Source organism: Urocampus carinirostris, chromosome 14 (genome assembly GCF_059441175.1).
Source record: "Urocampus carinirostris isolate Australia breed hairy pipefish chromosome 14, RoL_Ucar_1.0, whole genome shotgun sequence".
NCBI lineage: Eukaryota > Metazoa > Chordata > Actinopteri > Syngnathiformes > Syngnathidae > Urocampus > Urocampus carinirostris.
The window spans coordinates 70,068-97,030 of record NC_142362.1 but is presented as its reverse complement, the minus strand read 5'-3'; the positions used below and the strand labels follow the sequence as shown (position 1 = coordinate 97,030).

The following is a 26,963-nucleotide window of genomic DNA, read 5'->3' as shown; positions in this document are numbered from 1 at the left end:
AAGAAAAACATGTATCTTCTAACGGATAATTCCCAATTTTAGTATTTCCTTCCTATTTTACTGCGATTTAAAAAAAAAAACAATATTATTCATTTTTCTATATATTAAATATTTGTCCTCAATTAGAGGATTTTTATACTATTTTGTTTTATGCTTTAATGATAACATAATAACATTCCAAAAACGACCTACCTTGACTTCATTTTTGGTGTGTGAGTGTGTTTGCGAAAGGGTAAGCGTGAAGCACATTGTAAAGCACTTGGGGAGCCCTTCATTGACTTGAAAAGCGCAATAGAAATGCAGACCATTGACATTTACAAACTGAAAACCTAATGATGTGATTTCACATAAAAGTCGAGTTTCTTCTTTTATAGTTACTTGCAAAAGAGTGACGATTGTTCCTCATTTCAAACGGGATATCGTCGTTATTTGCCTCGTTATCAATGGTGGTGAAAGGGCCAGCACAATCCAGACAATCCAGACAATCCAGACAATCCAGACAATCCAGACAATCCAGACAATCCAGACAATCAAGACGATAAAGACAAAGACCTCCCCATCATAAATCCATTCATAAGCGGTGAAGTCATCTTTGGTTTGACGCGCACGCGCCTCCCCACGCGGGGTCACGCTTGTCAATGACGTCACGCTCGAGATCACTCCGCTCGCGTGCGTGCGAGGGGCGCGTGCGCGCGCGTCCGCTCGTGCGCACAAACAAAAGGCTTCATCCATTAGGACGCAGCCGCAGATGGGACCTTCTTTTTGGAAAAATACAGCAGATTCCCCCGGGATACAACACGAGTGCAACTCCAAATGGTCCTATAGCGGGCTCAAAAAGCCCAGATCAAAATCTTACAACAACAAACTAGAAATAAATCAATTCCTTGCTTCTAAATGTGCTAAGTGCGAATGCCAACCGGTGACCACCATGCAACTTTGCGAGGGGAAGCATCGTGTCCCTTCTTTGTATTTCTTAATGATCGGAAGCTTCGTTTCCACGGTTCTTGTGTTTTTTCTTCTTCTTTTAGCATCTGTGCAAGTCTTGGTACACATAGCGAGTAAATACAGTCCTAAAAATAATGTATCGATGACTCGCAATTCATTGACATAAATGAGGGGGCGCGCTAAAGGATCTACTGAATTCGACAGAAAAGTTCGTTTTCCTTCAAGGACAGTCTGCATGATTTTGGGCCTTCTAAAGGTAGAAATGATTTAAACAATAAGCAAAAAAAAAAACAATACACACATGATTCGTCGTCTTGCTGTAAAACCTTAAAAATGCCGGGTAAAGAATGAGAAGTAAAACGGTGCACCTCGAGTCTCTGTACTTTGTTTTCTTCTTTGTGCTTTTGAGCACTTGTTTTCAGGCGCAGGACCTCTCGAGGTCCCTTCAAAAACGGGGATCGTCTTTCTATTTAGTGTTCTTTTTTTAACAAAAGCTGGGTGACACGAACGAGGACAGGAAACAGAATTTGGAACCGTAACGTACTCACAGTTTATTGGGGAAAGGAGGAATGCGCGCACACTCGATCTGGGGATCGACGGTTGCGGAAGAGGAGTGAAATCCAGACATAAGAGCGGTCAAAATTAAACAAACCGGGCCAAAAATAAAACAGGATCAAACGCGGGCAAATTCACAGATTAGGCATTTCACAGAGTTTAACAGGAGTCTCACAGAAGTATCACAGACGCTCAGACAACTAACGGCTCAAAGGACTGAGTTTAAGTACTCCCGAGGAGCAATCAGTCGACGCGTCTCAGCCGGTGTCCATGGGCGGGGCCAATTGGGCGCCGTGGCAACCGCGACAGAACCCGGCGCCACCCGGTTGGGACCGACTGGCCGCCACGGCAACCGTGACATTGGGTATTTTTCCCCAAAGCCGATGCTTTAACATTGATTTAATCGCTGGAATTATCAAAACAAATTCACACGAATATAATGTCGGTTTTGTGTAGCTAGATGTTCATGATTTGTGTGTTTGCTTTTCTAATAATGAGTCATCGATGAAGTTTCTGTAAAATGGTCCATTGAAAACTCCCCGACGAGGATGGGATTCGAACCCACGCGTGCAGAGCACAATGGATTAGCAGTCCATCGCCTTAACCACTCGGCCACCTCGTCTGCCTATGGTCCATGTTTCAGAGTTTCGATTTGCGGCCAAGGCGCACGCGTGCGTACGTGTACCCGCTTTTCCCGGCATGGCATTTTTGTTTGTGTGTTTGTGGTGTGGGGATATTCCGAGCTTCAGGGCTTCGACCCCAGCATAGCCGGCCTCATTCATCCATTTTGAAAGCTTTGGCGGCTTTTAGTTGTCATTTTTGATCAAAGAAAAATGTTTTGCATATCAAAAGCGAAAACAGGCGTTTGTTTTCAACTCATCTAGAAATGATTTTAAAAGGGAAGCATACTTTTTAGAAATAGGAAATTGCTCAATTGAACCTCATTGACCGTTTGAAACATTTCACCCCTAAAACTGCATATCTTCAGTGCCATTGACTGCTTCGTAAGTCAAGCTTCCATTCGGTTGTATTCTTATTCTTATTTTCACATCTCCAAAAGAATAAATATCGGGTTTGTGTCTTACTTGTTTGAAAAAAAATAATCAAATTCATGCAATTCAATAACTGTCTTGATTACTGATGCGAGGCACCTTTGCCCGCTCCTTTGGCGCCAACTGCCTCGGACTCTGATTGGCTCCCTGTCACTATTTAAACCCACTCCTTTCTATCCCCTTTTGTCAGTCCGTCTGCGAACCTCAGTGAACACTAGGCGAGCCTTTTTTTGACCCCGACTCACTCCTGTTTCGGCTCCCGTCCGTTTCCCGGCTTCGACCCGTTTTCTGATCTCGATCGCGTTTTTTGCTCTCCTGTCCCGGCTACTGACCTGTTTTTTCGCCATCGCTCGCCTCGGAAGTACCACTTCCGCGCTCAGAGCGACCTGCTCCCCGCGACCGGCGATCCTGGATCGTGTGTGCAATCCTTTTTCCTTCTTCCCAATAAAACTGAGAGAAACGTATGCAAATGTATTGCCTTTCTGTAGGTCACCTGCATCACTGATAGTCCGGCGATAAGAGTTAAGCCCTCCCACCGCAAAGTGCGGAAGCGGGCCGCGGTTTGGGGACCCCTGCTGTACGGACGGCTCGAAATGTTAAACGGATGATTTATTTTAGAAACGAGACGGAAAAAGTCAATCCGAGAAGTCGGAACGAATAACGAGGCGCCGCTTCCGGAGATGCTAATGAGCCGCGACTATATTTCAAGAGCGCCGCTCCAATTAGCATCTTTTAATGCCGCCGTTCATCTTCCGACAAACAAGGCCATCTCTTCATTAGCCGGGATTTATTGGCCCTTCCGGGGTCGGAGTTCCGTCCCCGTCGCGGCGGCAAATTTCCCGTAAAGGGCAAATTCCACCGGAAGGGCGACGCGGTCAACCCGTCGCCGATTCGTTCGTCGAGGTCGCTCGCCGACGCTAATTCTTCGTAGCCCGTCGACCGGCTTTCCACGATCGCTGCGCTACTCCGACGAACCACGTTTTGCGTGCGGGCTGCTATCGTGCCAGAAAACATCCGTCGATGATTCACTCGGAAAGAAGGAAATGATCATTTAAATTCATTATCCCAAAGGCGAGAACCACCAGGAAAAGTATGGGTGTGTCTGTGTGCGGAGTCAATTGACGAGACGAGATCAAACCGTGTCCGACGATTCACGTCTTCAAATCGAAATACAAAAAAACATGACTGGCGGAATACAGAGAGGAAGAAAATGGCTTACGAGTGATACGAGAGATCGGGAATACTGCAGGCTAGAACTTCGTGTTAACTTTATGTTGTCGTTGCTATTGTTATATCATAACTGTTATTAATATGATTACAATTGTTGTTATATCATCGCTGTATTTCAAAGGGAAGATGAAGGGGTAGGGAATAGAAGCATCTGCTTCTTATTACCCCTTTTCCAACATATTATGTCACATTATTTTGTTGTCGAGTTATTGTTTTTGTCCTGTTTTTACTTTAATGTTCGAATAAAGTTTTCATTCATTCATTCATCCATTTAACTCGGTCATGTGCCGCCAAGTACTCACCGGGCCTGACCCGACTCAGCTTCCTCAAGGGAGGTCATTGGAGGGACGGGGGTTTTCTTCTTCCTGGGGGGCAAAAATTGAGAAGCGCTGCTTTTGAGCAGGAGGATTTCATACTTTAACGAAACACCAGGGTTTGATTTTATAGAGGGTGTTTGCGTCTGAATAGGGGGTTTGGACGGCCACATGACAAATGAGTAAACGCAAAGTGAGAGTTTAATTAAGAGAAGGAGAAAAGGATTTGGACCCACGACTCAAAGGGCCCGGGACCGACACGCCATCGCACCGCGGCGTTCGATTCCCCTTCAAATGAAAAGCTTGTAGCCGCCGCGTCCTCTTTTGCGAATCCGTGCGGAAAATTTCACGGACGGGATTCCAATTTGGGGCGCTTTTGTGTGTCGTGTGAAAAAAAGGCCGTCAAGCCGTCTGTTCATTTTCATGCCGACGTTTTTAGGATCCGCACGCAGTGAAAACACACTAAGGTTTCTTAAGATCCTGAATTGATGTTCTTAAAGTGACAGTCATTCATAGCAACCCTTAGCGGTGGAAAACGAGTGACTTTGTCTCAGTAAAACAAATAATAACACGTGGACTTAGACGCGAAATTTGTTATCATGAAAGTGATATTACACAACTTGAGGAAGAAGGTGTCATTTTTGGCGGCCATTTTACTGCTACGGAAGCCCATATGAACATTTTGCCAAAGTAGCCGGTCCCGGTGGTGCTTTTAGCGCTGAACGCTACCTTCGACAGCGAAGCCCGCGTCTGGTGATTCAGGCATCTTCCACTTGTTCCCACTGTTTCCTTCTCTAGCCACCCGTGTTAGCCCTTTTGCTGCAGATGATGGCTTAACGCCAGCAACTCCTGCTGCTGCTGGCTCTTTTGTCTTATAGTGTCACTCGCATTCAACAGCTGGACATGAATGTTGCCAAGTCCCACTTTTTCCACTGTTTTTTTCTCTCGTCACTCGAGTTAGCCACTTGGATCCAGGCTACGGCTGATTGTGTGACTATTCTCCCGCATCATCCTTCTGTGTCTTTTGCCTTCCCAAAGCGAACGTCGCCGAATTCTGTGATTCGGACAGCTGGCATTTATCCGCTTCAACTTTTTCCACTGTTTTCTTCTCCAGTCACTTTTGTGAGCCACTCGGTCGCAAGCTACAGCTCGCCACTAGAAAGTCGCTGAGTTCCCCGTTGTGCCTTGCAATCTAGCAGACGGTTGATATTTCTAATCCGTCCATTTCCGTCCACTTCTCTTCTCTAAGGTTGCTGGGTTATTTTTGATCATTTCAAGAATTATATTTTATGCGAAGATATCAGACAAAATAATAGTTTTTTTTTTTTTAAAATGGTCAACGATATCATGTAGAGCCAAATTGAGAGCCAAATTGAGAGCCATCTTCCATGACTGAAGCTTCTCTTTCTTTGCAACAGCAAAGACGCACGCAGCCATTACGGGCTTGAAGTCCTCTTCATGAACCGGAGGACCGTTTTGCTTCTGATGATGCTGGCGTCCACCGAGGGGGCGGAGCTTCAAAGAGGCTCTTTTCGCCAAAAACTCTTTCAATTAGGAGCCGTTTGTGCACAAAAGGACACTTCCACGAGCTGAAGAGGCCAATGAAACAAACTCAAACATCGGCGCTGAGTCTCGGCAGTGCCATTTTTCCAGTCATACGACCGAGGCTGCAACAACCTATCGATATAATCCATTTAAATCCACGATTAAAGCTTTAGATGCCACAAACCAAGAACGGAGACGGGACCCAATGGCGTTCGTTTTACTCAGTTTTATGTAGAAGGAGGAAAGGGCCTGCACCCACCATCCGGGGATCCAAGCAGATCGCCGGGACTTGTCAAGCGAAGGCAATGTCGAGAGCGAGGAAAAACAGGTCGATAACATAAACGGGTCCAGAAAAAAAGTAACGGGCAACGGGATTCATACAGAACAACGGGGCGGGATTGAGTCGGAGAGTCACAAACGTTTGCCTAGCGTGTAGCGTAGGTTCACAAACAGGAAGAGAAGAGTTTAAAAAGAGTGGGACAGCCAATCGTGGCTGTTGGCGTCAACGGGGCAGCCACAGGTGCCCCAAATCAGTAATCACGACATGAGATCATCGATTGGTTGATCATCTTAGAGCCTCGTTAAATCCATGGAAATAAAAAAGGAACATCATTGCGTTTTAGTACCAGTGTCGTCCAGCAGAGGTCGCCAAGACCCTTCTTATTCAAAAGTGATGTTACATTTAAAAAAAAATGTTGAACATTGCTTCATGACAAACAAATTGGCATGAAAGTTTGAACTTTGTAGTGGTTGAATGTTTCATCATGAATCAAAGTGAAGCCTTTTCAAGTGAGCAGAAAGTGCTGCAGAAATACAAAGAAAAACATCTGAGAATAAGTCAATAAAATAAATAAAGTCAAAAGAAAATGTGTAATAATAATGAGATGTTTAACACTACATAAGAGGAAGATTCTTTAGCATAATATACTGCATTCCATTCTATGTGAAAATCTCTTTCGTTGAGTGATTCTTGTTAGCCTTAGCAATAAAGCTAGCCTGATCATTTTGTCATTTGATCCTTTCCAAGAAAAAGCCAACGGGTGCTGAGTATTTCCTGGCCGTCGGTGTTCACGGATGGCTCGGGAGCCCGGTCGGTCGTGGCGAACTCCGATCCGACGCCATCATTTTCCCGCACGATGCTGACGTTCGACACGACACGCATAAAATCCTCCATCGCCGCGATTTCCCACAGAGAGTTAGTTTCACGCCCAGTTTGCTCCCTAAACGGCCATCCGTCCGCCATCCGTCCGCCATCCTCTCCATTTTACGGCCAAACGCTCGACAGGACTTTAACCCGAATTCCGGAATTGACTCGCGTGCGGCTTTTCGGACACCCGAATGCAACTTAAATGCTGTCCTAATACATGCCTTCATTAACAGACATAGCGAGATAGATACTTTAGATGGATCCATGGATAAATAGATAGATACAAAATAGCTACGCATATTGATGAGTGTGTAAATGATTCGTTTAAAGATTTAAGACCTGCATTGATTTGTTTTTGTCCGAAAATGTGGATGACTTCACGGTTGGCTTTCATATATTTCAAAGAAAGGAGCTAAAGCTTCATAAAACCTCTGCAAAGGCGCACAGGGACAACTCTGTATCTTTCAATATTTGAAGTCAAATGAACATCGGGATGTTTCCTTGAATGTTCTCCGGTGGATAAATGGTAGTCCGTAAAGACGGCTTTGGGAGTGGATGTATTTCAAACTGCAGGTCATTGCTTGATATGATAGGGGCTTATTTTTCTCTTGCGCTTCTCTCAGTTTGGTCTCGCAAACCAGATGGGGCCGTAGTTTGCCGACACTTGCTGTCTTTTGCCATTTTAGCATTAAGCTAGCATGCTACGCGAAGGCACACCGGTGTCAAGTCAAATCACGTTCACTTGTGTAGCTCTTGAGTAAACAGTAAACAAAACAACCATCAAAAGTAAACAATAAAAGTTGAGTTTCACAAATTAAAACCTACTATTACAACCTGCGACAACAGGTCAAGTAGACATACGCTTCTCTACTTCAAGTATCCAAAGTAAACTCTTCTCCCGTGTCCTTTTGTCCTTCAGACATGTCTGGAACTGGAGCGTTACCTCCAAACGGAGCCCAGGAGACTGTCGGAGCTCCTGGACGAAGACCTGGAGCGTTTCCTGGCGCCCGCCCTGACGGGGGCCGGGGACAGCGACGAAGAACTGATAGAGCCGCTCCTGGCCGGGGAAGCCAAAGTCCGCGCCAAACTCCTCCAGACTCTTTCGGAGCGCCAGGATCCGGTCTTGGTATCGGGCATCAGCGCCGCCCGATTGAGCGCCGCCGTCACCTCGCTGACGCCGCCCTCGTCCCCGGAATTGGGACGCCGCCCGGGGAAGCCGCTCGGCGGGGCGTTAGCGCTCAAGCTAGTGGCGAAGAAGGTGGGCTTGGGGGCCGCCAAGCTGGTCGCCGCCCGGGCGCTGGCGTCTTCGCCCCAGGCCCCGTCCTCGGGGGCTTCGGGGGGAACGGCCGGTGACGGGGAACGAGGGGGGGGTCCGGGCTCGAGCGAGGGGGACAACAAGAAGAGGATACACCGCTGTCAGTTTAACGGATGCCGCAAGGTTTATACCAAGAGCTCGCACCTCAAGGCGCACCAGAGGACGCACACAGGTGAGCGGGGTTCGCCTCCCAATCCTTGAAAGTGCTTGGATTTGAATATTGTCTTTTCAAGGTCCGGGAAAATGCTTGGCTTTTGAGGGACTGCATTGAAAATGCTTGAAATTGTGACCATGTTTATGACTCTTTTGACCACACGCTAAATGACTTTTTTTTAAAAAGTAGCTGCAAATGATGCCGACACGCCTCTTCTCTGTCATTAAGGCGTTGTCACGTGAAGCGCCGCCGCCCCCTACGGGTCGTACCCAAGAGGACAGCTCTATTTAAAAAAAAAAACACTCTCCCAGATGACATATCCTCAATAACTATTATTAAGTCATTAGTCATTTCACATGTTTTTCAGGGTGTCCCTGCAAAACACAAGAAATCTAAATTGAAATATTCGCAGATCTATTTTCTGCAAAATACAAAACCATTTTCTTTTTTTACACACTGGGACAACTCCACAAAATCCCTGATATTGCAAAAAGGACAAATATCAACTCTTGGGTGCTATAAATAAATAATAAAATGCAGGTAAAAACTAACTCTTTACAATACCATCTGAAGTCATTTCCATTTTTGAAACAGCGCAAAACAGCACAATGTATGCGCTAGCAGCAAGACAGGAACTTCATTCTAGTTCTCAATGGCAACCAAAAAAGCCTTCTTTTGATCAGCACTGGATTTCTTCCTCTGAAGTTACTGGAAAAAAATGAAAAAGTTAGGCATGAAAAAGGTATACCAACCCTCTTAAAAGTGGGTCTCATCATTTAAGGTGTCCTTTCAAAAAATGACAGTTCAATATTTTCTCTACGACGTATGTGTTAACAATGCCCAACGGAGTTCAAAGAGCCCTCGTGCTTTATTTTACACCCTACCTATCTGCCTTTATCTTACTTTCAGCAAAGCTGTTCGGGCAGAACACATTAGGTAGGAGGAATGGGGGGCGAGGGCGTGCAGGAACCCGACGTCACGCTCCTCCCCGCGGGTTTTTTTGTTTCTATTTTTTAGTGTCGCGTGAAAATGGTGAAAGTAAGAAAAGGCCTGCTTCAAGTAGCACCAAACGGCGAGACAAACCCCAGAAAGATGAAAAAAGTGAGTTTATTGGAGCGCATCTAAGAAATGCACGTACGTGCACGCACCTCATGAACAAGGTGACTGGGGTCGGAGACGACAGAAAAGAGTGGAAAAAAGTTCTAAATTCCGTACGGCTCCTTTAAGATAATGTCGAGTACAAACCGACAAGGAGCTTATGCGGGTGTCCAAACTATAACCTAGGGCTAAGTCCTGTCCAGCCGTCCACCATTCTGGGACGAAAGGACGAAAATGAAACCCTTTTACGGGAGAGCGTTTTTAATACATGCAAGTTAACTACTTTTAAGCAAATACTATTAGTAGTCATGAAAAATTGATTGATCAAAATGAAGAAAATAGTCGTATTAAAAATGAAAAAAAGAAATCACATTTTTTTCTCAACTGAACGTTTTGAATTTTGGAGTCAGAGTTTGTACTGTGGTCCCAGAGGAGGGTTTCAGTAGGGCTAGGGTTAGGGTTTTAGTCAAATCAGGGTTAGGGCTAGGGTTTTAGGAGGGTTAGGGTTTTGGATAGGCTTAAGGCTAGGCTTTCAGCTGGATTATGGCTAGGGTTTCGGGAGGGTTAGGGTTCGGGTAGGCTAGCGTTAATTTGGTCCCCGGACGCACGAGAGACGCACAATCGGGGCCGGTCTCTGGGGCCGCAGGTGTCGGACGGGGGCCGATTCGCCACCCGCAGCTCGCTGTGGCCCCGCCCCCTCCTCGATCGGCCCGAGGGAGGCGGGCCCGGGCGCCACGGTAACCGCCACGCCGGCCAATTACCGCGTGATGGGGAGGTCGCCTAGCAACCGGGTGTTTTCGCGCGGGAGGAAGACGAGGGAGCTCGACGGACACCGACTATCCGTCGGCGAATCGGAGAGAAGAGTGATGCAGTTGCCTAGCAACAGAAGTCAAGCCAGAAGAGGAGGAGAGGATTCAGCAGCCGTACACCTTCATATTTATTTGATGTACTGTATGTACTTCTTTATACATTCATAGAGTATTTTTAAAGTAGCATATTCCGCACCCCCCCAGAAAATTGGTATTTTTCACGTCTTTTTCATTGATCAGACGCACCGGACTATAAAGCACACTAAATTGAGACTTGAGTTTGCGCGAGCATAGTTATTTGTGTCTAACCATCGGGCTCTTTCTACACTTACGGCATATAACAGTTCAACGGCTAATCGGGCGATACTTATCGCTCATTAGAATCGCAAAACTTTGTGCCGCGGGAATCAAACCCGGATCCGGCGGTAAGGGCACCGACATTTTACACTCGACCAATAGGGGTACAGATAAGGCGTGAGCGCTTATTTCCTTATCATTCTATTTGTGTCCGGTGATGGTGTTATTGGTTGGGATGTTCTGGGTGTATTGTATGTTTGATGGCACTGGCCCTTTAAGAGACTAAGGGCGTTACCGGCCCTTTAAGACAATCGGGAAGAGTTGTTAAGGCGAATACAGGGGTGTTTTGGGTTTGGTCTGGTCATGCATTTTGGACCTGCGCAATCGCCGGTGGCCAAACGTGTCGGTTGATCAGCAAACAAGGAGTAAAAAGGCATTTCGTATGTCATTTCTGTATCTTTAAACGGATAAAGAATGCTTAACTGTTTTCAGTTTTACACCTTTAGCAAATTGACAAACCTGCGGACCCACATCTCTCAGTCTTCAGAGTTTAGCGTACTGCTAAAGTATATACGAACATATATCGAGGCGATATTCTATTCATGGTGCCAGAAACACTGATTTGCCTATAACTGTCACAGACCAGGAACGGAGACGGGACCCAATTGCGTTTGTTTTACTCAGCTTTATTTAGAAGGAGAAAAGGACTCGCGTCCGCCATCCGACGATCGTCGGTCACGCGTGGCAGATAGCAGGAACGCGGAAGTGGCACGCCCGTGTCGAGCGAAGGTCGACGTCGACGGCGAGAAAAACGGTTCGATGGTCGGGGCGGAGGAGCAAAAACATAAACGGGTCCAGAAACAGGTCGACAGCGGGAATCAGACAGAAAACAGTCGGAGAGTCACAATAGCTTGCCTAGCTGGGAGCATAGGTTCGCAGGCGATCTGACGAGTTCTTTCAGGAAGACGGGAGTTTAAAAAGAGTCAAATCGGGGTCCGTGGCTGTTGCCGCCAACGGGGCAGCCTCAGGTGCCCGCATCAGTCATCGTGACAATAACATTCTGATGGATGTAACACTCTTTTGAGTTCTTCAACTCAGTTTGATACGTATCAAAGCCTCCTGAGCTAAATCAAATACAACATCTTCATCATCTGGTCACCGTTGTTTTTGAGTGGATCCCTCTTTTTAGAGATGACCCGGAACTTGGCGATCATGGGCAGCGGCGTGCATTATGGAGATCAATGTTTCTGGCACCATGATTAAAAATCGTGTGATCATGAGATAAGTTTGATTGCTTTTTCATACGTTATCCGTAACGAATGAAAGAAGAACAAAATCGAGTATGACAGGGATTTATGGCCACTGTTAAGCCCCCAAAAAGCAGAATAAGCTCCTAAACTGGTTAATTAACTGCTAATTAAAGCGATACACTCGTAAAGCGAGGGGAGGCTGCCGCCCACCCACGTGTAGCACACACACACTCGCAAGCTAGCTCGGCAGATTAGCGACGGGATTAGCCGCTAACGCAGCGGCTAGCGCCGGCAGGACCCCCGGGCACGGCCGGAGTGTCAGGTCGGATCACGCGTCGTCACTATACGACCGCTAAATGCTTGGAGACGAAACGTTCTTCTAGTGAATATGTAGGCGGGTCATTTTGCCACCATTCCTTTTTTCGACTTGTCTCTTTTTTGATAGCTTTACTCAATTGAAAGCTGTTTTTTCGTGTAGATCAATAAAAATATCCTTTTAGATTTTTATGTCATTTTATAAATATACTGTATGATTCTATCATACTTTTGTCACAAGCCAGAAACGGAGACAGGACCCAATAGCGTTCGTTTTACTCAGTTTATATTGAGAAAGAGAGAAGTGCTCGCTTACACGATCCGATGATCGTCAGACACGGGTAGCACACGGCAGGAACGCACACGTGGCACTTCCGTGTCGAGCGAGGGTCGTCTTTGACGGCGATAAAACAGGTCGATGGCCGGGACAGGGGAGCAAAACAGAAACGGGTCCAGAAAAGAGGTCGGCAACGGGTATCAGGCAGGAAACAGGGCAAAACAGGTCGATGGCCGGGACGGAGGAGCAGAAGTAGAAACGGGTCCAGAAACGGGTCGGAAACAGGTATCAGGCTGGAAAAAACAGGCCAGGTTAATGTCAAAAGTACAAAGTACAAAGCTTGTCTAGCTGAAAGCATAAGTTCGCAGACAATCTGACAGCTACCTCTTGGAAGACGGGGGTTTAAAAAGAGTCAGGGAGCCAATCAGCAACCAGGGCTGTTGGCGCCAACGGGGCAGTGCCCCGAATCAGCAATCATGACAACTTTATCATTCTTGTCCATATACTCTAGAATATTGTTCTGTACTTTATTATGAAATATTCCTGAAATGAGCAAAGCTTTGAGCCGGTAAAACATAAAATTGCTATTTCGTTTGAATTTGTTTTTTGGGTTGTTGTAAGGAATAAGATGTGTGTCTGTATGGCTTCTTCAGAAAACAAAACAACTCTTTTAAAATGAAAATAAGATGATAGAATTTTAGTCAACATTGACCGATTCCATTCATTCTTACTTCTTCGTCAGCATTGATTATATTGATGAGCTATTGTCGTATCGATATCGATATATCCTATAGATATATTCTGAGCATCTTCGTTATGTCACGTTTAAATGTGAATGGAAAACATGCTTTGGCTTTGCCCTAGAAAGTGCCATCAGCTGACTATCACTGTCCACCCCTCCTCTTTCTTTCTCTCTTTTTGCCTTTCTGTTTTGTCTTCCCTCCCGGTCCCTTTCTCTCGGTGCAGGCGAGAAGCCGTACAAGTGCTCGTGGGCGGGCTGCGAATGGCGTTTCGCCCGCAGCGACGAACTGACGCGACATTACCGCAAACACACCGGCGCCAAACCCTTCAAGTGCAACCACTGCGACAGGTAAAGAAGCCACGTCCGACCGTTCACAGTACACGAAACCCTCCGCCGACCCCTTCCTCTGGCCACCGTCTGGCGTCTTCACAATTCTCTCACTCAACCGCCGCTTCTATCATTTGATAACTTCAAAAAATATCATCGTTTGGTTATTTAAACCCACCCCCAAATTTTCAAACTGTATTTTTGGCGTCAAAGACTGCCATTTAGACCAGCGTGCACCCTGGGAAATATTATTTTCAATGTTTTTTTCTTTCAGGTAAAAAAAAAAAAAAAATAGACATTCTGCATCAAACTCCTCTGTCCGTCGATGTCAAACTGCAGACAGATCGAGCACCAGCCGCTGTCTACTTGCGCACACCACTGCTTTTTCATGACTAGAGAGACCCCGCTCGATTTTTTTTCTCTCCCCCTTTTTTCTTTTTTTCGCACGCTCGGACATATTAATCATAGCTAATCAAGCAGGGGCCCCTTGAGGTGAGGACGAGGACAAAAAGAAGAGTCAAGATAAAGAGGATTTGAAGAGAGAGGGGGGGCCCCTCAGCGTCACCAGCTGGACCCCAAAAAAGACCCGAAAAAAAGAAAAAGAAAAGTGAGACGCGTTAAGCGCATGGCCATCTGTTTGCTAGCGCACACGCGTGACTTTTGTGCGTCTGAGCGAGCCAAAAGCCATTAGGATGACACACTTTTCAATCTTTTTCGACATATAGATTGTTTACATTAAAGGGACGTAGTGGTAAATATTCAAAATACTGTATGGATTACTAGGCTATTATAGCCAATTGCCCCGCTTTAGTGGCTAACTGTACCAGTGAGCATCACTTCAGAAGCTAAAAATGATGAGACGCAGGTGTAGACACCGATTAAGCGCAGGTGGGCGCTCTCCAACCACTCCCCCATATCGATGGCCTCTAGGGAAGGAATTGTGGGCCATATCCTGACAGTTACATTACTTTTAGTTGTCTTAAAATATCTTACAGATGGAATTGTTTGTCGTGTTAGCGTTAAAGAGACAACGTCTATTAGTTAGCGCCAGCTAGTGGTAAAAAAAAGTCCGTTCAATCCAAAAAGAAACAAAATTGATTTGAATGATAAGCAAAAATACATGAACTATCATATAAAGGTGCAATTTTTAGAATACTCACTGACCGACAAAACTTGCATAACATGACGTTCGCTTAAAGGGCGCCGCTACGATTGTCAGCCGTCTTGCTGCTTCTTGTTTTTTGTAACACTCGTTTTCAGTTAAAATCAACAATACAGCGCCACCTAGTGGTGAAATATTACACAGGGTCTGCCTAAAAATGTGAAGAAAAATCAAAATATGAATTCAAAGAGACAGGATGGATTCATGGAGGGATAGATGCATAGAAATGCAAATAAGGTACCGAATATTTCCGATTTGTGTCCTCAGGTGCTTTTCCCGGTCCGACCATTTGGCGCTGCACATGAAGCGCCACGCCTGAAGGGGGCGTCACTGCCGATCGGGATGAAAGAACGGGAACCCGGAAGAAGAATCCTGCCCTCGGCCAAACGGCGTCCACAGGAGAAGGAAGCAAGAGGATTAGTTAGATTGTCGTTTTTCATCCGTTTACACACGCTCACAGTTTTTTACGCTTCGTCTTTGAACGCATCGCACCGGTTAGCTTTTCCTAGAAGAAGTGGTCCTACGCTCGTTTTTCTACAATCGGATTTTTCGCAGGTTTTTTTTTCTCGACGTCGAGTCACAAAGAAGAAGCCGGAGAAAACGATAGGATTCGACATCCCGGAGACGCCGCCGGCTAGCCTAATGCGCGGCGCCACTTTGATTTTTTTCTACTGGGAGAAACCACCATGACGCTTCTTGACAATATTCTTCGATTGCGAGAGGATCGGCCAATCAACGTACAGGAAACTGAATTTTTTTTTTACTTCCTGTTTGTAGCGCAGGATGCCTGGCTTATTAGCGGCTAAACGAGAAGTTAGCCGCTAACTGAGCTGCGCACTTAGTGGCGAAATTAGCCGCTAAGTTTGTGTCCAGAGACTGCACTTTTCCCCTCTACATTTTTGGGGTTCTTTTACGTAGAAGAATACCACAAAAATCACCCCAAAAGTAAAAAAAGCTCATTTTCAACGGCTTTTCGCGCTATTTCGCGTAGGTTTCGTTCTTCGACTTTCATCCTCGTTGAAATGGCAACTTTTTCTTGTTCTGCGCTCGTCGTGCTTTTCTGTCGCTTTAGGAAGGTGAACCGCGGACACTCCGCCATGCTAGAAGGAAAAAATCCCGGTGCCAACGACGGCATGAAACATATTCAAAAGGGGGAGGATTCAGAGAGCAGCTCGGAACAATCGATACCAAAAACCTCCGGCGCGCTTTCAGCATTTTGAGGCAGCTACCTTGTAAAAATATTGACTGCCCCTTTAATGCCGTCCGCCAAAACCGGATTTTGTTTCCTGTCCGCGGTTTTGGGGGTGGAAACAGAGGCCATGGTGGAATGTACCGCTAATGCCGACGCTAACTTCATTATCCCTGCTGCCAGAAAATCCCATAATGACTCACCCAGCACTGGACGTTTTTGGGATGTTGGATTTTGAGCGATTGAGCATCCAGCCGTTCAAGCGAACGCTTTATCAGATTATGCAAAACCAAACGTCCTTTCATGTTAAAACGATCGGAAAACTCGATGCTTTCTTTCTCATATGGCAGCTAGCGACGTTTCTGGCTAACCATCTGGTGGCTAGGATAGAAAGCAATTATTGTGCCAGTCCCAGAAGATCCACGTCAAAGTCAGTCGTTAATCCGCCAAAATATCCGATTCCGATCAAACTAGCAGTACTAGGTTGAAATTTGAGCTAGTGGGTTGACAACAAGCTGGCTAGCATCCAGCAATTCAAGCTCATGTTTTAGCAGAGACACGGAAGACACAAAATGTTGTAATAATAAGCCTCAAATGGGTCTGCAAATTGGATGTTAACTTTCTACACATGGCAACTAGCCAGGTCAAAGCTAACTCGCTTGCAGTTAGCACGCAAATGTACAATAGCGGCGGACGTTTTTTGGAAGTTGGATTTGGGGCTAAATTTGCTCTGTTTAGCATTAGGTCGGGTCGAGACCATCTCACACGGACCCAAATGACACCTCGTCTCAAAAAGTCTTTCTTAAGGTTTTTTTTCAACCGAACCAAATTGTCTTTTGGACGGGACCTCGGCATCGTTACCAAGTCTTTTTTGAAGCAATTTTTGCCGGCTGGGTAGCAGGTAAAGACGCTAGCGGCTTTTGTACACAAATGTGGCTCTTCTGCCTCCACGTTAGTTCTATTAGCCCCCACGGGCCGTCTCCGCTGCTCAACAAGCAGATAATGAGGCGACTTGGTGTTCGCAGAGCCCATTTAAGAAGATGAACGTAAAATGTCCGCGTTTCCCGAGGCCTAAACCCAATGGACTCTATTAGCGGCGTGCTGAGGAAATATCCCATTAGCACAAAAGGACGCTACGTGCTAAAGTGTAAGATAATACGGCTTTAATAGAGGAGTTAGCAGCTTGAGCTGACGCTTTAGTGTAGTTAAGTCACGTTCGTGGAATATTTAGCTCACCGTTAGCAGAGGGGTTCGTTTTTAGCATAGCGCAAGGATTGTCGACGGGAAACCGTTCCAAAGAGAGACTCGGCAGCCAATGGCGGGAAAGGAGTGGCTGAAGTAGGCGGGGCTATCCCACAGCTTGCCGTTTGGCTTTTGTAAATAGAGTGACTTCCTGCTTTAGTTCTGGCCGACGTTGCACTACGCCATCACGATTTTTGCACTGCTAGCCGCTCGGCCGCTTAGCCGGCTAGCGTGGTCTCTTGGCACTCGCCACCAGGACAACATCACGTCACATATCGGACACCTGTCAATCAAATGCCTTGACACTCAGTCACGTGACCTTCTTGGCGTCGCTGCTATCATGTGACTCACTAGCGTTGTTAGCGTGTGTTAGTTAGCACCTTTTTGTAAGCTGAACACATCACAAAATGCTTTTTTGGGGGTCGGCGCCATCATACATTGCTTATTGCCCGTGAAAAAAAATCGCAATCGGAGAATGTCATTTTCACGTCTCGCTGATTTTGGCCAGAATATTTGCCGAAGTGTTTGACGACGGTACCGAAAACGAGTTTGCCGAGTCATCTTAACAGCTTCCTGTACAACAGTGCTTCTCCGTTGTTTTCTGTCACTTGAGAGTAGAAATCCTCTGGCGTCCCCCAAGGTTTTTTTGTCCAGGCGGGTACAAAACAAAGACAGCTCGATAGTGACGGTAACTTGTCGGTCCGTGCCAAATCTGCCAAAATCTCGAGCGTCTTATCAGCGGGATTGGTTTGGAATGTCTTAAAGCGACGGCTTCATCGATTTGGCTCGGTGCTGTCCGCTGCCGACATTTTTAACATAGCGAGCGCGCCGCTCTTTGCCGGTCTCCCTGGGTGGTCGCAGTGAAGTTCTACGTACGCTTCCTCAACCCTCGTCTTAACTTTCCGGGGGAGACTTTTGTTTGTCTCTTTACCCCGCCTCCCTTCGCCTGTTTTCTTGGCTTCACTTGAGGGTCTCCACGCTTCTTACTCAATGATTATACTCTGTGCTTAATGCACCGTGTTTAGGTGAAAGAAAGAAAAGCCACTGCCGAGGAGAACACCACTGCGCCCTAGTGTAATGGAGGCGCAATTGCACTTTATTCTGGAAAAGATACAAAAAAAAAATCTCAAAGGCACCCCACTATTTGAGAACCACTGCTGTATAAGGAGATGTTCATTCCAAACGACCGATTTCGTGAAAATACTCAAGTCAAGAAGACGGGTTTTAGCCGCGGTCGCTAAAAGCATCAACTGGCTGACTTCATCCGGTTTGTTTATTTGGGCACTATTTTACACGAGAACTTTTTTTTTGAAAAAGTAAGCATCACTTTAACCATGATACCTATCCTTTGGCATGAAATCTTAAAAACAAACTGACAACCACTGGTAAGACTCAAAAGCGCCCCTAAAGAAGAAAGCGGTACCGCACCTAAGGACTAATCCGCATTCAAGGATTTATTTAAAAAAAAAAAAAGAACAATGTGATTTTGAATCGAACTAACATGACGGTGAGAAAAGATATTTTTTCGGGCAAGGAAATTCTCCGATCGAATCAATTTTGTGGTCCCATTTTCTCTGTACAAAGTGTTGAAATGATATGATTTGTATGATACATGATGTTGTTTATTGAGGAGGGAGAATTTATTTTTGTTACTGGATGTGTTTGATAATTGTTTTTTCTAAATTGGTATTGTATCATATCTATGCAACGAGTGTCCAGTGGAGCCTTTTTATTTAAGAATGTACAAATTCGTGTAATAAATGGTAGAATCTCCATTTTGTGTGTTCGTTCAAAGAGTGCGATGCTGCCAGGGTCCGCTAAGCGGCAGCCTAACCTGAAAGAGCAAATAAGTCAGCAAATATGAATGAATGAATGAATGAAAACTTTGTTCAAACATTCAAATAAAAACAGAACAAAAACAATAACTCAACAAAATAATGTTACATAATATGTTCAAAAAGGGGTTGTAAGAAGCGGATGCTTATTTTCCCGACCCCTTCATCTTCCCTATTACATACACCAATGATGAGAACAGCAATTGTAATAATATTATTAATAACAGTTATGATATAACAACAGCAACAATAACAACAAAGTTAACCGTAGTTCGAGACGCGCTATTCCCAATCTCTCGTATCACTCATACCCCGTTTTCTTCATCTCTGAATTCCGCCAGGAATGTTATTTTGTATTTCAATTTGAACACGCGAATAGTTGGACATTGTTTGATCTGGTCTTGTCAATTGTTCCAAAGTTTGACTCCGCACACGGACACGCACATACTTTTCCTGGTGGTTCTCACCTTTGGGATTATGAATTTACGACAGCGCCTTAAATTATAATTTCCCTCTTTCCGAATGAATCATTTATGGATGTTTTCTGGCACTATGTTTTTGTTGACCTTAAATAGCAGTTGTGAAGTGAAAAAAATTACTAAATCATCCAATTTTAATCATCTGGACTGCAGGAATAAAATAGGAGTATGATCTGGATATCCTACCCTGTGTATGGTTCTAATTGCATGTTTTTGGAGGGTAAAAAGGGGCTGTAGTCAACTTTTGTAATGATTGCCCCAGACTTCTGCACAATATGTTAAGTATGGCAGAACGAGAGAACAATATCATCAATACAATTGATTATAGTTTCAAATGAATTTGGCTTTATTTATTTTTTCCCGTGCAAACAAGAAGTGACGAACCTTACAGTTTCCTTAATGGTGAGATCATCCCTCCTTAATTGTTTTACAGCTTGATAGACACTCATTTCATTCCTCCTGGTTTCATTTTTAGCAACCTTGACTACAATACAATTTTAAACAAGATATTATGTTGGAGAAAATCATTTTAAGTGTGAGCCTTCAAATAAATGCCCCCTGCTTTTGTCTGACAGCTTGATACACTCGTTTATTTTTAGCAAACATTTGCTTTATTTTCTTCAGGCGTTGACTACAATGAGCTTTTTCAACACGAGTTGAGGTTGACAATGTAAACCTTACGGTTGTTTAAACAATGGGTAGTTCCTTAAGCCAAAGAAGTGGTTTTAAATTGAATTAGAGAGCGGCGCAGTAAGAGTTATAATTGTTTTCTCTAATGGAGTCCACATTTTAAAATATGCCGGGCAGTAAATAACTCTTTTGCTGCTTTAAATGGAGATGACGTTATAAGAAGTGAGGTAAGCCTGCTTTTAAAAGTCATTTGAATACTCTTCAAAGTCTCCCTCGCCCACAACTCCGGTCAAAAGGTTGATATTAAAACATGTCCTCATTTGGGCATTTTGGCCTTCACTTGTGTCTAGACTCCAGTTCTAGGGTTTAGGGTTGGTTTTAGACTTAAGATTTGAGTCATCCATCGATTTGGGTTGCATTGATTGTAAGGATAAGTTCACTGGGATCATTTAGTACGGGGCTCAACGACCTGCAGCTCTCCAGACTTACAGTGATGCTAAAGGGAGAAACAAAAAGACGATAGCCATGAAAACGAAGCTTGCGATGGTCAAGAAATGTTTGAAAATGGAAAAAGATGAAGGGGGATTATAAATAATGTATATTGTATTTATAATATCCATCTGTCTATCTACCCTGGTCATATCCATCGAGAGGGGTGACCGACAGCAAGACAAACACGTACACAAAAACAAAGAAAAACAGAAAAGGTAGCAAAAAAACGAACAAAAAAAAAATTGACCGTGGCCGACCCAAATGCCTAAACACCCAAGCAGTTTAAGCACCTCCACCCAAGTGGGTTATGCTTTCGTCCCTCCGGATGAAACGACGCAAGAAGGCGGCCATGTCACTCGGGTCAGGGTGACACAACACACTCTTAGGTTCAACAGTAGCTTTCACTGGTTTACCCCTGCTGCATCATATGTGTACCCTGCCCGTCCCGAAAACATTTCATTTCCTTCTCAAATCTGCCTTCAGGCTCCAAATCGTTGCACCAAACAACAGTCGGCACAATCACACTCTCATACGGCCCCCTCTTAACATCCGTACTCATATTCTTGTTGCTCATCACTCTCCTCAGAGCAGCCAAAACCTTGCTTTCTTGATTGACTCTGTGCAATACCTTGCACTCCATTCCAACATCTGCAGCCACATCACAACCCAAGTCACCAAAAGCTTTCAACTTCTTCCAGCACCTGTCCATGCAACCTCATATCCAACGCCATGTCCACTCCATCACTTGAACACTTCTTTACCTTACTCTAGCCAACGTTCACACGTAGCTTACGCCTATCACACATTCTTCAAAACTCCATGACCAACCTTCTCAATGTCTCCTCAAACCCCTCTCACCACAGGACCATTTTATGTGCTTGTTTTTATTTTTTATATTTCTTTTGGCTAGACTCTCTTCGATTCCATTTTGAAATTTTAGATGTGTTCAATGTAAACTATTTTTTTACGTAGATTTAACAACAGTATAATAGTATATAAGGAAAGCACATTTTGACGTGCTTAACTGTCAGCCATTCCTTTTTAGGAATCAGTCTATTTATATATTTATATATATATATATATATATATATATATATATATATATATATATATATATATATATATATATATATATATATATATATATATATATATATATATATATATATATATATATATATATACTGGACTGTCTCAGAAAATTAGAATATTGTGATAAAGTTCTTTATTTTCTGTAATGCAATTAAAAAAACAAAAATGTCATACATTCTGGATTCATTACACATCAACTGAACTATTTCAAGCCTTTTATTATTTGAATATTGCTGAATTTGGCTTACAGCTTAAGAAAACTCAAAAATCCTATCTCAAAATATTAGAATATCATGAAAAAGTATACAAGTAGGCTATTCAACTAATCACCTGAATCATCTAATTAACTCGAAACACCTTGCGAGGGTTTCCTGAGCCTTAAAAACACTCAGCTTGGTTCAGTAAACTAAATCACTGCTGATCTGACTGCTGTCCAGAGGACCATCATTGATACCCTCCATCAGGAGGGTAAGACACAAAAAGAAATTTCTCAAAGAGCAGGCTGTTCACAGAGTGCAATTTCAAAGCATATCCACAAAAAGTCTGTTGGAAGGGAATAATATGGCCGGAAACGCTGCACAACCAAGAGAGATGACCGCAGCCTTAACAAAATTGTGAAGAAGAGCCGCTTCCAGAATTTGAGGGAGCTTCAAAGACAGTGGGCTGAAGCTGGAGTCCAGGTATCAAAAGCCACAGTTCACAGACGTGTCCGGGAAATGGGCTACAATAGCCGTATTCCCATGGTCAAGCCACTTCTGAACTCAAGACAACGGAAGAAGCGTCTGACTTGGGCTATGGAGAAGAAGCACTGGACAGTTGCAGAGTGGTCCAAAGTCCTCTTTTCAGACGAAAGCAAGTTTTGCATTTCATTTGGAAGTCAAGGCGCCAGAGTCTGGAGAAAGGCTGGAGAAGAGCAAAATCCAAGTTGCTTGAAATCCAGTGTGACGTTCCGAAAGTCAGCAATGGTTTGGGGAGCCATGTCAGCTGCTGGTGTTGGTCCACTGTGTTTCATCAAGTCCAGAGTAAATGCAACTGTGTACCAAGAGATTTTAGAGCACTACATGCTTCCATCTGCTGAAAAGCTCTATGGAGATGAGGATTTCATTTTCCAGCATGATCTGGCACCTGCCCACAGTGCCAAAACCACCAGTAACTGGTGCACTGACCATGGCATCACTGTCCTCGATTGGCCCGCTAATTCCCCTGACCTGAACCCCATCGAGAATTTGTGGGGTATAGTTAAGAAGAAGATGAAAGACACCAGACCTACAAATGCAAATGAGCTGAAGGCCGCTATCGAAGCATCCTGGGCATCAATAACACCTCAGCAATGCCACAGGCTGATTGCCTCCATGCCACGCCGGATTGATGCAGTAATCCGTGCAAAAGGATTCCCAACCAAGTACTGAGTGCATCAATGGACATTTTCAAATGTTTGATTTAGTTTTGCTGTTATAAAATTATTTTTTTTACTTGGTCTGAGGAAGTATTCTAATATTTTGAGATAGGATTTTTGAGTTTTTTTCAGCTGTAAGCCAAAATCAGCAATATTAAAATAATAAAAGGCTTGAAATAGTTCAGTTGATGTGTAATGAATCCAGAATGTATGACATTTTTGTTTTTTTTAATTGCATTACAGAAAATAAAGAACTTTATCACAATATTCTAATTTTCTGAGACAGTCCAGTATATATATATATATATATATATATATATATATATATATATATATATATATATATATATATATATATATATATATGTTTGATACAATGTAATCAATTATACAACGGGGGCTAGAGTAGGATGGAAAAACCAAAAGTGTGTGTGCGTGAATCTGCTATCCCAATTAAAGGTCCCGATGACTTTAGCGGGCGGCCGACGGGCCGACCAATTAAAAACAGAGTCGGCGGGTGGAGGCGGCCAATTAAAAGCCAAACATTCCCAATGCCCTCCGGCGTTACCGCAGGCGACGAAGCACCAATCGGGTGGCTCCGCTCGTTTACATAAAATGGACGATACGGGAGATGGGTCGCTCTCCCGAGTTCGCTTACCCACAAGGCATTGCAAATCTGCTCCTTACCCTTTCATTTACGATGCGTATGTCTGGTTGATTTGTTCTTTTCCGTCACGTTGCAAAAGGGATGACGGGTTGAAACCGAAGTTTACAATCTTTTGTTAATTCATGTAGGGATGATCGCATTACTATACAGTTTGCGAGAATGCCTTCTTTTCACATCCTACTCCTTCTAAGTGTCTCACAACATATCATGAGTAAAATAGGCATCTTCTCGTGAAAAATTCAAAGTTTAAAGCGGGATTGGACCTGCAACTAAGGTGAGCTACAATAGCTCGGTCCCGACCAGGCGAGAGCCCGTGGTTGACCCCCGTTTCCACGGCTCATATGAGGTCGGCCCGATCGAGGCTCTTCTGGGGTCTCTTGTCCAAGAGGTCGTTTCGGGGTCGCTCACGATCCAAGAACCGCAGCAATCGCCGTTTGGTTGTAAACAAATTTTAAAGCTAAAATCCCAATCCAAGTCAATGACACGCTCTTCTTGGAGAATATGGAGGCTTTTGCTCTCATTTGTAAGAGAACACTCTCAATGTTTTGTTTTTGAAAAACTAAACGTTGTATTTTACACATTTTTTCTAACGGTAGGTGTAGGGCGGCGTTTCCAAAAGTGGCCATTCGGAGACGACCGGTTCAAAGCCTTTAAAACTTTGCATTCATATATTTTACGTAGGTCATTTATTTGACACTGTGAAAGAGTTGTAAACGTTTGACCTCTCTTTCTACTTCTCTCTCCGTGGTTGTGCGCATGTGCACGTAATACTCGCGTGTAAAAATGGATCGCTGCCTGCTTAGCGCACGATTACTTTCGGCTCCGTTTTCAATACGGATCGTAGAAATTATGTTTCATTAATGTGTCAATACACATTTGAATATATCATTTTTGGCTAAAGATTTTTAAAGCCAAAGTGGTCACGAGGTTTTTCTTTAAATGCATTTCTTCGTAGAGGACGGTGAAAAAAGGTCGCAATTGGTTGAAAGTGGTGTCAATCAAAAGGTCAGAGGCTAACAGCCATCTTGGAAATCAACTGGCGAGTTTGTTTGTTGTTAAAAGGGAATTTTCAAGCCAAACAGACAGATTACCACAAACAAATTAGGAATGCATTTAGGCGGATTTTTTTGATGCACGGGTATTATGGTGTGTCGCTATTTGACACGGTGAGATTCACCAGACTCTCATGATTATGAGTTACGCGAGCTTTTAAGATCTTGTTTCAGAGTGGTGGTGATGTTTCTGTCACGAATATATTTTGAAATCTCTTGAATTGCAAGACTTAAAGCTTTCAAGGATGTGTCATGACCCGTTTCAGTGGCCGGTGACATGGCGAGGAGACCACTTTATCGACAGTCTGACGGCCCGCCAGCGGGCCTTAGAAATGTGGAAGGGTTAAACATAAATCCTTCCCACAACTACCCAGTCCAACCAACAGTCTTATTCTAACACTCAAAGAGTACATTTGAACATGAACCCAGTGAACATATTGTCTGCAAAGTGTAAAATGTAGAGTGAATGTAGAGCGGAGCACATTCCAGGTTGTGAACTGAAAGCGGCAAACGGCGTATCGTGAAAGGAAGTTCGGCCGAATGCAAACCAATAACAGACCGCCATCTTAGATGACGTCGACCAATCGGTGACCGGCTTCTTAGAGAAGCCTAACTCTCATTAGGAACACTGTAAAGTTTGCAATGTGTTCTTTTTGGGGGACTTTGAGTCATTTGTTGGATTGGAATGGAAATGAGTCTTAAGCGTATTGAATGCTATTTGATGAGTTTTTAGACGACGATTTTGCTAACGGAACCGACAAGCTAGCGCCTGATGCGTGTGAACGGGCCTGACAATAAGGGTTTTGTTTATTGAGCGGAGGAGCACTTCTCCTCCTCCCCCTTCTTCTCCTTCTCTTCCTCTTCACCGTCCGCCTGGTTAGCGCTAATTGGCCGTGTGTCTGGTTAGCGCTAACGAGCTGTAACTTTTTGCGGGAGCGCCGCCGCCCGTCAACGTAAACGTTGCGGAGATGCCTTTGCAAAGGCTAATAGTTGGGCTGTCACCATTTCCAGTCTCTGGAGAGCGTTAATTGTCACAAAAATCATCACCCTTGACAAAAACATTGTCCGTTCCTTTTCTCCCTCTGCATTTTATTCGTCTACCTTAGGGCTCTCTGAGGTGGCGCCCCCTAAGGACAGGTGAGTTGTGAAAAGAGCTCGCTGGCTCATTGCCATTTTCGAGTCTATTTAACCCTACTTTCAATACTTAATAACGTAGTAACAACGTAGTGACACACTTTATACGTCGTTATTTTAGAAATACAAATCAATTAATTGCAATTGATGGGATTCGTGGACAATTTTTTCATATTTTTATTGATTTATTTTACAGGAAATACAACAAACTCAATTTCAATTTATGGGTTTTATAAAGTCAATGAGCAAAATATGGGCTGTTTTCTTTTAGCCAGCTATCTGGCTTCCTTTTTAGCTTTGTTACTCGCTGTTATCCTACCTTTTTAGCTATTTAGCAAGCTAGCTAGATCATTTTGACATTTTTTTGCATGCCATTTAGCTAACATTTTATTTTTTTCGGGTAGTTCTCGAGCTAAGTCAATGTTGGCCTCCTTTCTAGCTAGCTATCGAGTTATTCGGTTGGCTTTTTACTCTTTGATCCGGCTATTTAGCTTCCTTTTCGTGTTTTTACCTGTATACCTTTCTAACTAACTATCAAGCTAGCTTTTTAGCTTTTTAGCAAGCCATTTAGCTAAGTCGCTCTTTTCGAACCTCGCATACAATAAGTATCAAAAAGTAGCCGGATGCCTGAAAAAGCTCAAAGAGTCCTTAATATTACATATACTGTACACCAAAGAAAAGCGACAATTTATTTATTAAAAAAATCTTAATGAACTTAATATTCTGTTTCTTGTATCGAAACAAGTGCAAGAGTGCGGGATTCGAGCCTGTTGAGTTGAAAAGCTTTTGAGGAACAATGCCAAGGTGAGCTAACAGTAACGTTTTGAAACAAAGTGCAAATAATACACTATAATACAGAAATATGACATCAGAAATACCAGAAAAAGACAAAAGAAACACCATACAAGTACTGCAATTGAAATACTACAGATATACTTAAATGGAAATACCTTCAAAAATACCCCAAGATGAATACTGTCATACCATTTTAATACCACAGAATTTTTATGACAAATACTACCACAAAAATGTTACGAGAGAAATACTACAAAAATCCAATTGCAGTAATCTTACACAACCACTAAAGAAATACCACAATGGGAATACAACTAAGTTAATACTAGAATACAAAAATAGGACTCCAACAATTTGAGTAGTAAAGCGGAAAAAGGATGAGAAAAAAATCCTCTCCCTTGGAGTGAAGAGGGCAGCACAAGAGAG

At 43.9% G+C, this 26,963-nt stretch overlaps 1 protein-coding gene and 1 non-coding gene across 2 annotated transcripts in view; one reads left to right on the top strand and one right to left on the bottom strand.

Annotated features, from left to right (window-relative positions):
• Window positions 1-16,653, top strand: part of LOC148352367 (Krueppel-like factor 7) — a 28,502-nt gene extending 11,849 nt beyond the window's left edge. Inside the window, exons 2-4 of the mRNA XM_088352958.1 lie at window positions 7,708-8,275; window positions 13,270-13,393; window positions 14,802-16,653. Coding sequence (XP_088209084.1) covers window positions 7,708-8,275; window positions 13,270-13,393; window positions 14,802-14,853 — 744 coding nt within the window. The 3' untranslated portion in view covers window positions 14,854-16,653. The remainder of the gene's footprint in view (window positions 1-7,707; window positions 8,276-13,269; window positions 13,394-14,801) is intronic.
• On the bottom strand, window positions 2,041-2,122 carry trnas-gcu (transfer RNA serine (anticodon GCU)). The gene has a single exon. It is a non-coding gene; the product is annotated as a tRNA-Ser (tRNA).
• Window positions 16,654-26,963: the final 10,310 nt, after the last annotated feature.